Source organism: Cucurbita pepo, unplaced genomic scaffold (assembly GCF_002806865.2).
Source record: "Cucurbita pepo subsp. pepo cultivar mu-cu-16 unplaced genomic scaffold, ASM280686v2 Cp4.1_scaffold000331, whole genome shotgun sequence".
NCBI lineage: Eukaryota > Viridiplantae > Streptophyta > Magnoliopsida > Cucurbitales > Cucurbitaceae > Cucurbita > Cucurbita pepo.
The window spans coordinates 19,042-33,120 of NW_019646574.1; the positions used below are offsets into that span (position 1 = coordinate 19,042).

Here is a 14,079-nt window from a genome sequence, read left to right on the forward strand (position 1 = left end):
ATTAACTATTATCTGAATTCTAATACTCGTATTGTTGCATAAGAGAATTTGCATCTTGAGCAAATTGATGTAAAAGCAGTGTTTTTACGTAGATCTAGATGAAGAGACTTATATGCATCAATGGGGAGGGTTTGTAGTTCCAAGCCAAGAATGCTGGGTGTAAACAAACACCAAAACAGTGGTATAAGAAGTTTAACTTCTTCACATGGGAGAGCGATTTTCACAGGAGTAAAAAGATCAACACCAAATGCATTGATTCCCATGTATTGCTAATCTTGTATTTGCATAATATATTGATTACATGGTTCAATAGGAGGGATATAAAACAACTCCAAGGCAAGCATTTGTTCGATATATGAGACGGAAGATTTGGGTGCAGCAAAAGAGATTCTTGGGCTAGGATTTCTCAATATAGATCTACTGACACATTAAATCTATCTACTAGAGTAGTGCATTGAGAAGATGTCCAAATTTATAATGAATAACAGCTAAACTCAAGACTACTCCTTTGACAAATCGTGTTAAATTGTCATAGGGACACTAAATCTTACATCGATTGTTGTCCAAATTTAGAATGAACTATACTAAACTCAAGACTAACCCTTTGACAAATCGTGTTAAATTGTCATAAGGGCAATCTCCCGAGACAATTAAGGCGTGTGAGCACATGACATTTGTTCCATACACTTATGTAATTGGGAGATTGATGTATGTTATGGTATGCACTAGACGTGAAATAACACATGGAAAACTCGAGGAAAGAACATTGGGAAGCTGTGGAGTGACTACTAAGATATTTGAGAGGTACATCTAATACTTCATTTCATTATGACAATGACAAAGTAGTTCTGTTATGTTTTATGGATATTGATCATAGTGAAAATGTAGATTGTAGCAATATCTTATTCGGATATATCTACACTATAGATGGAACATCAGTAGTTGGATGTCCCGACTTCATAACTGTAGACTCTAGCAAGAACACATCATTTCGCATTGGTTCATCCTCGAAACCACATCTTATTAGGAGAGGTCCCAATCTAAACCATTTGTGACACCTCAATACCCAAATTTCCAATCAAGATTTAAAATTTGGAATTGACACATGACAACCCTCTGACATTCTTCAACCTCTCATACGACAAAATGCACTTTCTTTTTCAATGGCTCAATCACAGAAATTCCAAAGCTAAACATGTTTTGCTTAGAGCAATCCTATCACCTATGTTGGATGACGGTTAGGAAATTTTCTTAATAAGCATGTAAGTGAAGATAACATGCTGAAAAGACCCATGTTAGAATATAGGGATAGTCTTCATTCTCAAAAGCGAGAAATAAGTAATGTGATCATGTTATTATGTAACAACCAAGGCCCACCACTAGCAGACATATTGTCTTTTTTGAGTTTTCCTTTTCAAGCTTCCCCTCAATGGTTTAAAACGCGTCGGCTAGGGAAAGATTTACACATCCTTACCAAGGATGTTTCGTTTTCCTCCCAACCAATATGAGATCGTGGGATCTCACACCTTAAACCTTAAACCTTAAACCCAGAATCCAAGTTTCAAATCCTTATTTTTGAATCTTAGGCTACATCTATCACTCGAGACATAGCTAGAAAAAGAGACCATGGGCCGAACAAAGATACATATATTGATTTTTTCCATATTTGTTGAGCCGAAAGCAAACATGGTAGAACAAACTTTGAGATAATTGGAGCATCAAACCTAAATCAACAATCAGTTACCAAAAGTGTTTGAAGAACCTGGAAGAAGATGAAATCATATCCAAGAAAAAAGGACACCCACCAAAGTTTTGACCTTTTTACAACAGAATTCAAACATAAACCTAGTAAAAAACAAAAAAGTTCAAACACAAAATAACACCCACCACTGTTTTCTTCTTCCTTTTCTTTTTCCTTTTCTTTTTGTCCTTCCATTTTTGCATATAATAATTATATATTATATAAAACTCCTCTAAAACAAAAACAATCACCAAAATTGTACTCATAATTCAAACAGTAATCATACTGGCGGTGGTGGGTGAACGGTGACGTCCATTTTTCTTTTGACTAACTATGGTTTAGTTTAGAATTAACCGGACTTAGGTTGAGGAGTTTCTGACCGAACAGGCCACCACTTGAGCCCACTGTCGGAGCTTTGTCTTCACCGCCTGTGGATTTTTTCCTGTTCATTTCCATCAAACAAATTCGGTTAGATTCATTTCTACAATTAAATATAAATAAAAATAAAGCATGAAATTGAAGGCTACCGGAGGAGCCGAGGATGGCAAGGGGGCTGCCGAGAGGGGAAGGAGAATTGACGGAATCGCGGTCGGGAGATGAAACCGCCGTCGTAGCGGTGGACTTGGAGATGGAATCGGAGTAGCTTTTGTTAACGGCGTGATACAGTTCCAAAGCCGGTAAGGTATTGGTGAGTCGGGTGTCTAACTCGGACGAGTCGAACTCGAAACCCAACTCGAGACAGGCCTTTAACTCGTCCAGATCCTCCGCCGTCACGCTCCGGCTTCTTCCTTTCTTGCTTCTCCCCTTCTGCCTCTGCCACGCCTCCTCTCTTGATGCGTCCGGCGACCAGGATCGCTGCTTGTACAGAGCCGTCGGGACGAACCTTGGCTTGCGGGGCGGTGGCGGAGGCGCGTAGGATTCGGACATGGTGGATGTGGGTTTGGGTGGAATCCCCGACAGAGCCCCGTGGCCGGGGATGAACGGAGGTCCAGTGGCCTCGTCGGAGGGCTCAATGGCTTCTTCTTCTTTTTTTTCTCTCTGTTTTGGTTTATTTATTTATTTATTTTTAATAAGAGGGGTTTAGAGGAAGATAGGTTATATTAAGTGGATATTTTGGTGGTAGTGGTGGTGGTGGGCCCCAGACGACTTTGGTTTTGGTTGGTCCACGTCTTCTTTCCTTGATGATCTGTCATCGATTACTCTTCTCATTTATTTATTTATTTATTTATTTATTTTTCATTTGTTTGAATCTTTCCCACCCTCTCTTATTTATTTATTTATCATTTAAAATTACAAATTTATCCTTCCACCTTTTCTCTGTAACAAGTCTTTACTTAAAATTGAATTTTAATTTTTCTTTTAAATTATTTGTTGACATATTTTTTACAATTTAAAAACTTATTAAGAAATGTTTAAAATTAAAACTCCATTGGTTATTAATTAATAACCTTGCATTTATATTTAAAATATATGATCACGTCGTTACAGCCAATTATTGTAAGGCGTTGTCGAAGTGGTAGTAAGTAATGGTGACTAGAGGTGAGCAGTGACGGTGCATTAAGGTTTCCTAAACACACTTTTTAACCACGTTTGATTAGTTGGTAGGTTTCTAGTGTTGCTCTATACATTTTAATGTCATTTTGAGTTAGGTTTTGATTTCAAAGGACGTTTGGGTAATTTTAAGACACTCACGTAGCTTCAAGGGCTGGGTTATGTGCTTTAGGCTTGCCTAGATACATTCACGTTCATTTTAGATACTTTTAGGTTACTTTGAATATTTCGGAGGGTGGACAAATGTTAAGCTCATTTCACGTTAAGTTTTGACTTCTTTGACGTTTTAAAGTCAAATAACATTTAAAATTATTACCTTTTAAATTTTACTCTAAAGTTTTTACCTCTTTTTAATTTCTATTATTGTTTTTTTTTTTTTTTGTTAATTTATCCACTAATTTTGTATTATAATAAAAATTTAATTTATCCACTAATTTTGTATTATAATAGCATTTTTATTATATGAAATCTTATAATTTTGTAAGATACCTCAATTTTAGGATGAGAATGTTTTTTAATGAATTTTTGAATAAAATCTTTTATTTTTATTTACATTTGAGAGATAATTTGATGAATTTAAAAATTTTAATAAAAATAAATCAGTTTAGAGGTAAAATTTTATCTTAGTATATACTTATTTAAATGTTATTCTTTTAGCAATTAAACTTTGTATAAAAAGTTGTTTTGTTATTTCTCATTAATTTATTATAAATAATTAAAAGTTGATGTGACATTTTTTTATTCAAACTATTATCTTCAACTATTACGTCACATACGGATGAACCTTTTTCACAAATATTTGAATTTAGACATAAGTCAAAATATTGAATTTTTTAATTTAAAAAATAATTATTATTAAATTTTGAAATAGATATAATTTATTTGTAAAAAAATCAGAGTTAAAAGATTGAAAATAAGATGAAAATAGATTTTTTAATGTAAATTTTTGTAATTAAATAAAAAAACATTTGAAATTCAAGAATATTTAAAATTTAAGAAAATAAAGTGAATAAATACATATTTCACAAAATTGAATAAAAAAAGTATTTTTATTTTTCTTTGAAAATATTGTTTGAGTTAATTGGCTCCAAGAAAAATGAATTCTTTTCTTTTTTTAATTAGTTGTGATGCGATAATGTAAAAAATAAATTAATGACATCAAAATGAAAAAAAAAACATATATGAAATTTTATTTTAATTAGAAATAATTTATTTGATATATTTAATTAGATTTTGACTTATTTTAGAATGGGCGTGATTCAATTTAATTAGAGTTTTTTTATTTATTTTATTTATAAAATTAAAATATAATAATATTTATTATTAATATTAATGTTATGTGAAATATATTTCTTTTTAAAGTATTATATAGAATTAATTGATTGGGAAACAACGCATACCTTCTGAAATGGGCAAAAGATTATTAAATAACCAATGGAACAAGACATGAGCTCCATTGATAATTATTTTATTATTTTCAATTGTTTAAAAATTGTTTTTTATTATTTTTAATTGTTCAAGTGTTATTAAAAAATCATGATTTTTGATAAATAAAAGTCTAAACTAATAATAATAATAACTCTCTTTGTGCTCTTGTTCGAAATTTTTAAAATTTTTTTAATAATATCTTCAAATTTTTAAAAGATAAAAAACTATTTTTAAATTTAAAATAAAATTACTATTTTGTTTAAAAAATAATTTTCAACTTTAAAAATGATTTAAAAAATGTATTTACCCTTTCAAAAGTTTCAATAATGCCGTTAAATTTTTTTAAAAAAATTCAAAAATATTTTTATCTACTAAAATTTAAAAATACTAGTAAATTTTTCAAAATAATATTAAAATGTTTATAAATAATTTATGAAATATCATTTATTTTGATGTTACTTTTACCATTCTAGGAGTATTTTTAAAATATAATATTAATAATAAAAATATTTTTGAATTTTTTTTTTTTAAAGTTAGAAGGATTGAAAGAGAGTTTAAAATTTCACTAATTTTTAAAATCCATTTAATATAGATTAAAAGAGTAAACGAATTAGGGTATGTTTTGGAAATAAAATTTTTGGAAAAATTGATCTTTAGGGGCCTAAAAATATGAATAATTGCCATTGGTGGTTTGGGTACCAAATGGGTCACAAAGTCTAGATGTCTAAAATAGAGTCAAATATCATCCAGCTAGGCATGTTACCTGTACTACAACGTGTTTGACTATATATTTAATTAAAATTAAATTTCAGATATAGGAACGGTTGAGAAAGGTGGGCCAAAAATTAATTTTTTTTGTCACCATTTTCCAAAATCAAATAGGGTTTATGGCCTCATTGGGAGTATAGTTTCCTACAAATTTCATGTTATCAATGGACATTTATAAAAAAAATGGTAAAATTTCTCGACAATTTCCTACTAAAAAACCAACAAAAGTCAAAATGGAAAAACGTCTCTGAAACCGACAAGGAGAGAATAATAGACAAAAATAAGGATAACCTTCTTTTTTTAAAATAAATATTTATATGAAATAAAGTCGGAAAAGACATGAGATGTTATTAACATAATATATGGAAAACGAAAAATAAATAATTTTGGTTTTTTTTTTTCTTAAAGTTTTTATTTTATTAAGACTAATATGAACTCGATAATTCTGACATTTTTTTAGTTAATGAGTGATTCTTAATCAATAAAAATGCGAATACTACTCTTTTTTTTTAACTTTTACATCTATGGTTAACATAGAATAGAACTATGTTCAAGTAGAAACTTAAAGAGACTATAGTATATGGTAAGGTTTGGTGTCTTATTCTTGAAACATTATCGATACAACTCAGTTTGTAATTATTACAAATGATTTTATTCAAATTGTTCATGTGGAGAACCAAAATCTTTTTCAACTTTTTCCTTTTAATATTCTCCATCGTCACGGGAGGTTAAGCCATCTTGTTGCGCTTTGTTCATCTAAATCGGTGTGATATACTTTCAAGTTACTTACATCAATGACAAGGTGAATTTTCATATATGAAGGCAATGTAATCTTATAGGATGTCTTCGACTAACACTTCATAATTTTGCACAATTTGTTAATCTCGGCTACCTCAAAACCAAAACTATGGCAAATCGGCCCATCTCGTCATCAATCTCGTTGCTTTCTCTAAGTAAACACAAACCACGTTAGAGGTTTGTCTCAACTCTTTGGTAAGGTTATAGACCTGGAAAATATTTCCAGCATAAGGGTGATCGATGGCATGAGACATCAGAATAGACATTTGTTGAATCAAATGAGTTATCGAAAAAAAAAATGTCTTATTTAATTGGTATAGTTAATAAGTAATAATCATCCATTTTTAAGCACTTATTACCGATGATGTCTAATATTTATGTATTGTATTGTTTTGTTAATTCACATGTCACGCCGGCAAACATTGACCATTCTATTTTGGTCAATATATTTTTGATTATTTATTTATTATATAAAATTATACAATTCAACCTTTTTAATTTTGAAGTATTAAAATAGATACTATTAGTTTGAAAATTGAATTTATAATTTGTTATTATTATTTTTAAATATAAACCTATTTAGTATAAGTGAAAAAGTAAAAAAAAAAATAAAAATAGCCCAAATAAATAACTAAAAGCCCAAAAGGCCCAAACTCAGTCCAAAATCCGAACCTTCCCCAAGCTATTGAATTGAAAGCACCGCAGACCGTGTTCGTCATCGGGAACTTGGTGGTTCCATCATCCACGAGGAGAGAAGGGGATTAGGGTTTTTACGTTGTCCTGATTTGATCCAAATCCTTTAGAATTTTCATTGCTGATTTTCCAGAGATGTGGCACGAGGCAAGGAGATCCGAGAGGAAGGTCCACGACATGATGGACGCTGCTCGGAAGCGAGCTCAAAGACGCGCTGTGTTTCTTGCCAAACGTCGTGGCGATCCTCAACAATCCATCCAGGTCGTTGGTACTCGGTGCCGCGTCTACCGTGATGATGGTCTCTATCAAGCAACTCAGGACCAGCAAGGCCTGTAAGAATTTTGTATTTCATCTCTGCTTTATATATCAAAACTTGGGTGAAGTATGAATTGTGATTTTTTAAAGTGTTCTAGATATTGGAATTGGCTTATGTTCTCTGCTGCTTTCTTTCTTTAGCGTATAAGTGTTAAATTTGTTCCAAATGCTGTAATTTGTTTGTCTTTTGAAAGTGGTTTGCGTAGCGCTAAAGGGAAATATTGGGAATTGGACGGTTGGGTTCAACTGCATCACAATTCCGAAACATTTTTCGCCTTCACTTTATTCATTGAGTTATTGAAAACGACTACCAAAGGATGCATTCATTTGCGTATCTATAAGAGGGTTTGATTGCAGGAGGTTGTACTTTTTTTTTCTTTCAAGTTTTAACCCTCTCGTTTCACCTCTAACAGAATGGGTACATCACTGGAATTTTTCTTTACATTTTCCCATTGGCCAGGGCATGTTTTTACTAGTTCGGTGACATTATTGTTTTTGAGCATCCGAACTCTTACTTTATCTTAATGCTTTAACTTCTTTTTTGTAACTTCTGTCTCAGGATTCCTTGGAATGGAAAGCAGGATGTTATGATTGACAGGTTCAGTTCTTTTAGTTTTAATCATCTGAGGACTGTTTTAATTTGAAACTTTGTGTTTAGCTAATGATTTATGATTTAAGGTTGAGGAGTAGGTTTTTCATTTTTTGAGCAGATTTGATGGACGTGCTTTGCTTGATTTCATACGAGAACCTGGATCTCGACATATTCGAACACAAGAAAAATCTGAGGAAGAAGAGGAGTTAGAAGAGTTTGTTAATTTTCAGCGTTATCGAGATTTAATTAAGCATCGGCGTCGAGGATGTGGGTACTTCTTTTTACTTTTATCGAACTCTTAAATCCTCTTACAGTTCAATGCACAAACCCACTACTTTCCTTATATGATGAGCAATAAGGACAAAGGTTATTTTTATTTGTATTGCTTTTCATGATGATGCAAATATTTAACTGAACTCTTGACATTTCTATGTCAACAGTTAATGATGAGGATGGTTTACAACATGTGAATCAAGAAATGGAGGCCAAGGTGTCTGCTCCATTCGTATCGGACAGGTTTCTCTCCCCTTCTCGTTTTCTGTCTCTCTTTATATCCATGGATGGGCATGGAAAAATATTTTGCGCTAGTTTTCCCAGTTCACTTCTCTCAAATTATTTGGCAATTCAAATAGAAAGAATATGCTGCTTTTACTAAATTTTCCATTATAGTATCTCAAGAAGTCCGTGGTATTCTTGTCAAGCTCAAGGACTTAATTATGCAGGTGGTAGATAGATTAAATATCAGGTTTAGTGTTGACAGATGGGTTAGCATTTCACATTTTTCTGACCAAGCAGAAATAATACTTACTATGATCTATGAGGTAGCGTGGGCTGTAGAAAATTTCAGTTGGGTTATTTGCTTCAGAAGATCTTAAATGATAGAGAAGTTAGTGAATGGATGGAGCTTTATTCCCTGTTTTATAATTTTTGCTCGGGTAAAAAAAAAAAAAAAGTAGTGGTTTTTGTTGTTAGATTTATTTTTATTGCTTTGGTTGCTTCTACGATCAAGTTTTTGGTGGAACATCCATTCAAGGGAGACAAGATGACTTTGTGGCTTGCCTTTAATCGTTCCTTTTTTTTTTTGTCTCTTTGTTCTGAAAGTGATGGAAGGAGCTTCAATGACAAACATTCATCCTTTTACACCTTTATGGATTTGTTTAATGTTCTTTGTTGATGTAAATGTTCACACCTTTTTGAAGATAAACAGTATTTCTTCTTTAATTTACAATTGGAGATCATTTTTGTAATCCACCGTTGGTGGTAATTTCATTCATCCTTGAAATTTTCTGTTTCATTCTCAAAGAAAAAAAAAGACATTATTTTTGTTTTACTTAAAGACTCGTTAATAAGTGGGAGGGTAAAGATTTTATTTGTTTATATGCCTTGCCGTTAACTGTGTGAATAGGATGTAATGGTTGCGTCATTTGCTAAAGAACTGTTTTTTTGTGCTTGATTTTTAGTTGTTTCTTCCTTAATTATTATTATTATTATTTTATCTTTGCCTAATATTATATGTGTTCTACAGTACCATAGAACATTTTATTTTTCTCTCTGTATGTCTTCCTTCGTTCAGCCCTCTCTACACTAGACTCATCCCTTTTCGTTGCCTAACCCATCGGAGCTTCAACTCCATCATCCTCTATGAATCGAGGTCTTCAACAACCAACACTCTCCACTAACTGGAAAACTTTCTCGGTCAACTGTACCCATGGATTTCACATCATTGAAACTATGGACTGATCCTTTACCCTTGATCTTAAAAAAGACTCACATCCATGGCTGGTCTTTATTTTTCTTTTTTCCCTGTTGAACACATTATTTTGACATGTTGTTGGTTGGATAAGGAAACCTTGGCTAATCAGTTCCCAAAATTATACTCCATCCCCCCTACATAAAGATATCTCCATAGCAGGATCTTGGAAAACAAAACATGGTGAGTAGAATTTGAATTTGAGGAGAAACCTCACTGATGATGAATGAGGAATGGATTAGGTTCATAGACATCCTGAATGGCGTCCAATTAAACCCCTCCAAAGATCCATGGCTGTGGAAATTAGACTTGAGACGCTCTTTTTCCACTATATCTTCTGCTCAATCTTGACGACAACATGCCGCAACTATTCATCCCCTTCATGAAGTGATCTGGTTGGACTTCTATCCAAAGAAAATTAAAATCTTATTTTGGAGCTTAGCCACAATGCCATGCATACCATTGACAGGATGCAATGCTGTTTTACCTCACGTGGCCTTATGGACATTGCCACACAATCTGTAAACCATTAAACACAAAGTCATATCATATCTTGCCAATTTGCCAACAGATTTTGGGAGACTCACTCAGCTTTCAGCTGGTACACAGCCTTTCCGAGTGTGATTAACAGCCTTCTTAACTGCACTCTAAATGGTCATCCTTTTTTGTATACTTCTTCTCCGGGCTATTTTGTTTACAACTTGGAAGAAGTGCAACCATTAACTTCTCAGAGAGAAAATAAACTTCTTTTGATAGTTTTTCTTAAACAAATTATTTTCTTGTTATGCCTTTGTGTAAATGGACATTCTTCTTTGGTTCTTACCCTCTTTTGACCAATTGGAGAAGCTTTCTTCCAACTTTTTGGTTGGGGCTTTGCCCTTTTTCCTTTTGTAAATTTCATACATCAATGAATTTTGTTCCCAATAAAAAAATGTCCACAAGTCTCCCACCCCTTCCCACTCCACTTACTTACAAAGTGTGGACAACCTAATTATGGCCACATCAGCGTGCAAAGGATTCATATTCATCATACACCCATCTCTAACATGCTCTTCAAAGCCTCCCAAATATTTTACCAACCATCATGAAATCATAGTCTAGTCATGGATACTAGTTTCTTTCAGCTGATTTTGTTTTTATTGAACCTACAATTCACCTTTCTCTCCTTGACAAGGTTTCCGGCCTCACCTCCATTTCATAAGTGTTGCTATTCTCCCCCTCCAACACTCCATTACCCATTTTCATCTTGAGGTCTCCAAGAGTAAAGCTCCCATAACATAGTCCATGCACCCCTGTTTAAAGGATTCTAATCGTAGTGGTGGTTAAAAGTTGGAGTCAACCTTTCTTAGCGCGCTTTTCAAGTGCTTAGCTCCCCTTAGTTGGGTTGGGGGAAGGAAGAGGGCATCATCTTCATGTTGGGACATTTTCCCACTTATAGAGTTACGTCTCAGATTGTTGCAATTTTTCGAGGCATAAAATTCTATTTTGCTCTAAATTTTGTTTCTCATGCTTTCCGTTCTTTTTGTTCTCTCTTTAGTTTTATGGGTGACCTGCTACTATTGAATTTTATATAATTTTATGGTTTTTCTTGTGTATATGTGAAGATCTCAGCAACCACAGCCTCCAGCTGCTTCCACCAAGGGGTCATACTCACAAGTGGGATTTTCGTATGAGGCGGATGGGAAGGAGGAATCAAATTCAGATGCAGATGATAATGCTAGTGATGATGAAGATGATGAGGACGAGGACGAGGAGGTTTTTAACAGTGATGACAGTAATGATGAAGGAATGGAGGTAATGGCAAAAGAGTTTGGTGTAAAAAGATATGGTTGGCTTGTTTACATGGATAAAAAGGCTAAGGAGGAAGAAAAGAGGCAAAAGGAAATAATCAAAGGCGATCCTGCAATAGTAAGTTCCTTCTATCAGGATTCAAAAAATACCACATTTGTTTAAGCTCCCTGATAGTCAAATGTCTCATAAACCTAAAATCTGAAACTCTTAGAGGAAGCTAAGTCGCAAGGAAAGAAGGAAAGCATCTCAAATGGAACGGGAAAGGGAAAGAGAAGCTGCACGAGTTACTGGTACCAGAGTCCTTCATCATGATCCTTACCGGTATAAATACTTTTTTTTTTTGTGTGATATGGATTGGATAAAAATTCACTTTTGTTTTTAACTGGTATGGTATATCAGTTGCCTTTTTATGCTCAATAACCTTGCATTCTATTTTCACGTGCAGAGAATCTAGACGAAGTCCAACTTATGATGCTTATCCACGTTCTAGAAGGTATGTATTTTTATATAAGCTTCTTAGCAGGGTTTGTGGATTCCAAGATAAAAATTGATTTTCTAAATTACTATTATGTTATATTGTTCTGCAGATCAAGGTCCAGATCACATTCCCCATCACACTCAAGGCGTCATTCTCGAGGGCATTCTGATGATGTTCATCGGAACAAACCAAGGACTCCCAAAATTGAATTTATCACCGAATTTGGAGGCCCTGGAGAAAGCAAGGAACCAAGGCTAGAAGGACTATCTCCACCACAATCTCCTCCATCTCAGCCTGATATGTTAAACCGGTCGGAGCACTCGACCTTTCATTCTTGCGAAGATAGATTGGACAATCTTTACTGTGCTGCAGCTTTCTCCCATTTTGTTTCCCGAGACCAACTTGTGTGGTTTAGTATATAGATCAGGCCTAGGATTTTCAGCGTAACTGCCACAGCAAGATGGAAGGAGGCTTCCTTTTTGAAGCTCAGATATTCCCCTAAAATGGATTTTAGCATAATCACTAGAAAATGTGCATGAAACTCTTAAAATGAGCATGTCTGACCCCTGTGCTTTCATGCAGGCCATCATCTGGTCGTATACTCGAGGCATTGCATATTGACCCAGCGTCTGGCATGACACTTGATAATGAAAAGAGCAGCAGAGCGGTAAAACCATCAGTAAGGTATTTATGAAGTCTGAATTTACTTTAGTTTCAAGTCCTGTGCACTGAGGCTGATAAACTTCCAATATACTCATGTTTGGTGCCTTTCGCATGTATAAAGTTAACTTATTAAAATACTTATGGGCATTAAGTCCTTGTACATTAATTATGAACATTTGAGTCCTTGTCTAATAAGTACGGGTGTTCGAGTCCTCTTACAATAACTATGAGTATTGAAGTGTTTGTACAATAATTATGGACATTTATTTGCTTGAGCAGTACGTCGTCAGCACTTGCAAAGTTAACTAAGGCAAGTTCTTCCGGGGGACCTTTAAAGCTGGGAGAAAAGAAAGAAACTCCCCAAGAACGACTTAAGAGGATCATGAGTCAACAACTTAATAAACAAAGTAAGTGCCAATGGATTTGTATTTTCAATGTGAAGGAGCTTTTAGGACAGCTTCTCTCTTGAACATTTTAATATCAATCAATGGAGATGAGTAGATGTCCTTGTGTCTTTTGAACCTTCTTCTCTTCTTAATGTTTGGGATTGAAAATCATCTTTATTTCAAGATCTCTTAATATCTTCTCTGGCATTTATGGTTGAACTGTTGGACGACCTGTGCAGTTAAGAAAGATACAGCTGCGGAAATGGCTAAAAAGAGAGAGCAGGAGCGCCAGAGACTGGAAAAACTGGCAGAAACCAGCCGATTAAATAGCCATCGGCGTCGGAGCCGCAGCAGAAGCTACAGTCGTTCACCACGAAGGTAAGTTATATTTGAAGTTATATTTGAGACCTTATGTTTATTTAAGGTCTTGACTTATGGATGATTTGATTGCTACTTATTGCAGAAGATACCGTCGGAGTAGAAGTAGGAGTAGAAGTAGAGGTTCTCGGAGATATTATTCTCGGTCTCGGTCTCGATCTCGATCTCGTTCTCGTTCTCACTCTCGAAGCCATTCTCGCTCACATTCCCGTTCACCTTCTTATTCCCGGTCACCAAGGTAATGCTTCCTTAGCCTCATTATTTGTCCTTATTCAATAATTAGTTGGAATGTATTTGGATAACATGATAACGCGAGCCAAATATTTCTGCAGGGTAAGGAGCCGTACGAGGTATTAAAAATGGAATGCTGAATCCTTTTCTGGAATATTTGATTTTCATCATACTCTATTATCTTAGAGCTGAAAATATTTTTGTAATGTTTCGTACTCGGATAGATGTATTTTAATGCCAGCTCCGAATCTATTCCTTTAGCCCCAAGTTTGTATTAGTTTATTTATTTATTTATTTATAGCTAGTAAAAAAAATAAAAATAAAATTATGGTCTTAATTTGATGTCGTGTAGGAAAGTTATAACACATTATCCATAAGAAAAAATGATCTGAATTTTTAAATAATTATAGATAAATGCATAGATATATCAATCCCATGGAATAGCATTTTGGAGGATTTTTCAAGTTGGGTTGATTAAAGATTTAAATTTTCAGCTCTATCATGGTAACGTCGTGC

General features: G+C 34.0%; 2 protein-coding genes across 2 annotated transcripts; one reads left to right on the top strand and one right to left on the bottom strand.

The window, feature by feature from the left end:
- Positions 1–1,629: 1,629 nt before the first annotated feature.
- On the bottom strand, positions 1,630–2,802 carry LOC111785010. The gene is made up of 2 exons (XM_023665494.1): positions 2,269–2,802; positions 1,630–2,183 (listed from the first exon to the last, which is right to left on the bottom strand). Exons 1-2 carry the CDS (start codon positions 2,666–2,668, stop codon positions 2,101–2,103), a joined length of 483 nt encoding a protein of 160 aa, XP_023521262.1. The 5' UTR covers positions 2,669–2,802; the 3' UTR covers positions 1,630–2,100.
- A 4,158-nt stretch (positions 2,803–6,960) lies between these two features.
- LOC111785013 (CLK4-associating serine/arginine rich protein-like) lies at positions 6,961–13,823 on the top strand. Its single transcript, XM_023665497.1, has 13 exons — positions 6,961–7,311; positions 7,854–7,892; positions 8,005–8,153; positions 8,327–8,402; positions 11,241–11,544; positions 11,639–11,748; positions 11,873–11,920; positions 12,015–12,215; positions 12,488–12,589; positions 12,848–12,975; positions 13,194–13,332; positions 13,418–13,570; positions 13,665–13,823. The coding sequence occupies exons 1-13, from the start codon at positions 7,115–7,117 to the stop codon at positions 13,687–13,689; spliced, it is 1,671 nt and encodes a 556-aa protein (XP_023521265.1). The 5' UTR covers positions 6,961–7,114; the 3' UTR covers positions 13,690–13,823.
- Positions 13,824–14,079: the final 256 nt, after the last annotated feature.

What these genes read in the sequence shown, in the direction of transcription:
- LOC111785013 (XM_023665497.1), top strand. Translation starts at nt 7,115, where the DNA reads ATGTGGCACGAGGCAAGGAGATCCGAGAGGAAGGTCCACGACATGATG. An exon ending in GCGGTAAAACCATCAGTAAG is followed by an intron (nt 12,590 to 12,847) that starts GTATTTATGAAG and finishes TTGCTTGAGCAG; the next exon opens with TACGTCGTCAGCACTTGCAA. An exon ending in TCAACAACTTAATAAACAAA is followed by an intron (nt 12,976 to 13,193) that starts GTAAGTGCCAAT and finishes CGACCTGTGCAG; the next exon opens with TTAAGAAAGATACAGCTGCG.
- LOC111785010 (XM_023665494.1), bottom strand. Translation starts at nt 2,668, where the DNA reads ATGTCCGAATCCTACGCGCCTCCGCCACCGCCCCGCAAGCCAAGGTTC. An exon ending in TGCCATCCTCGGCTCCTCCG is followed by an intron (nt 2,184 to 2,268) that starts GTAGCCTTCAAT and finishes GGAAATGAACAG; the next exon opens with GAAAAAATCCACAGGCGGTG.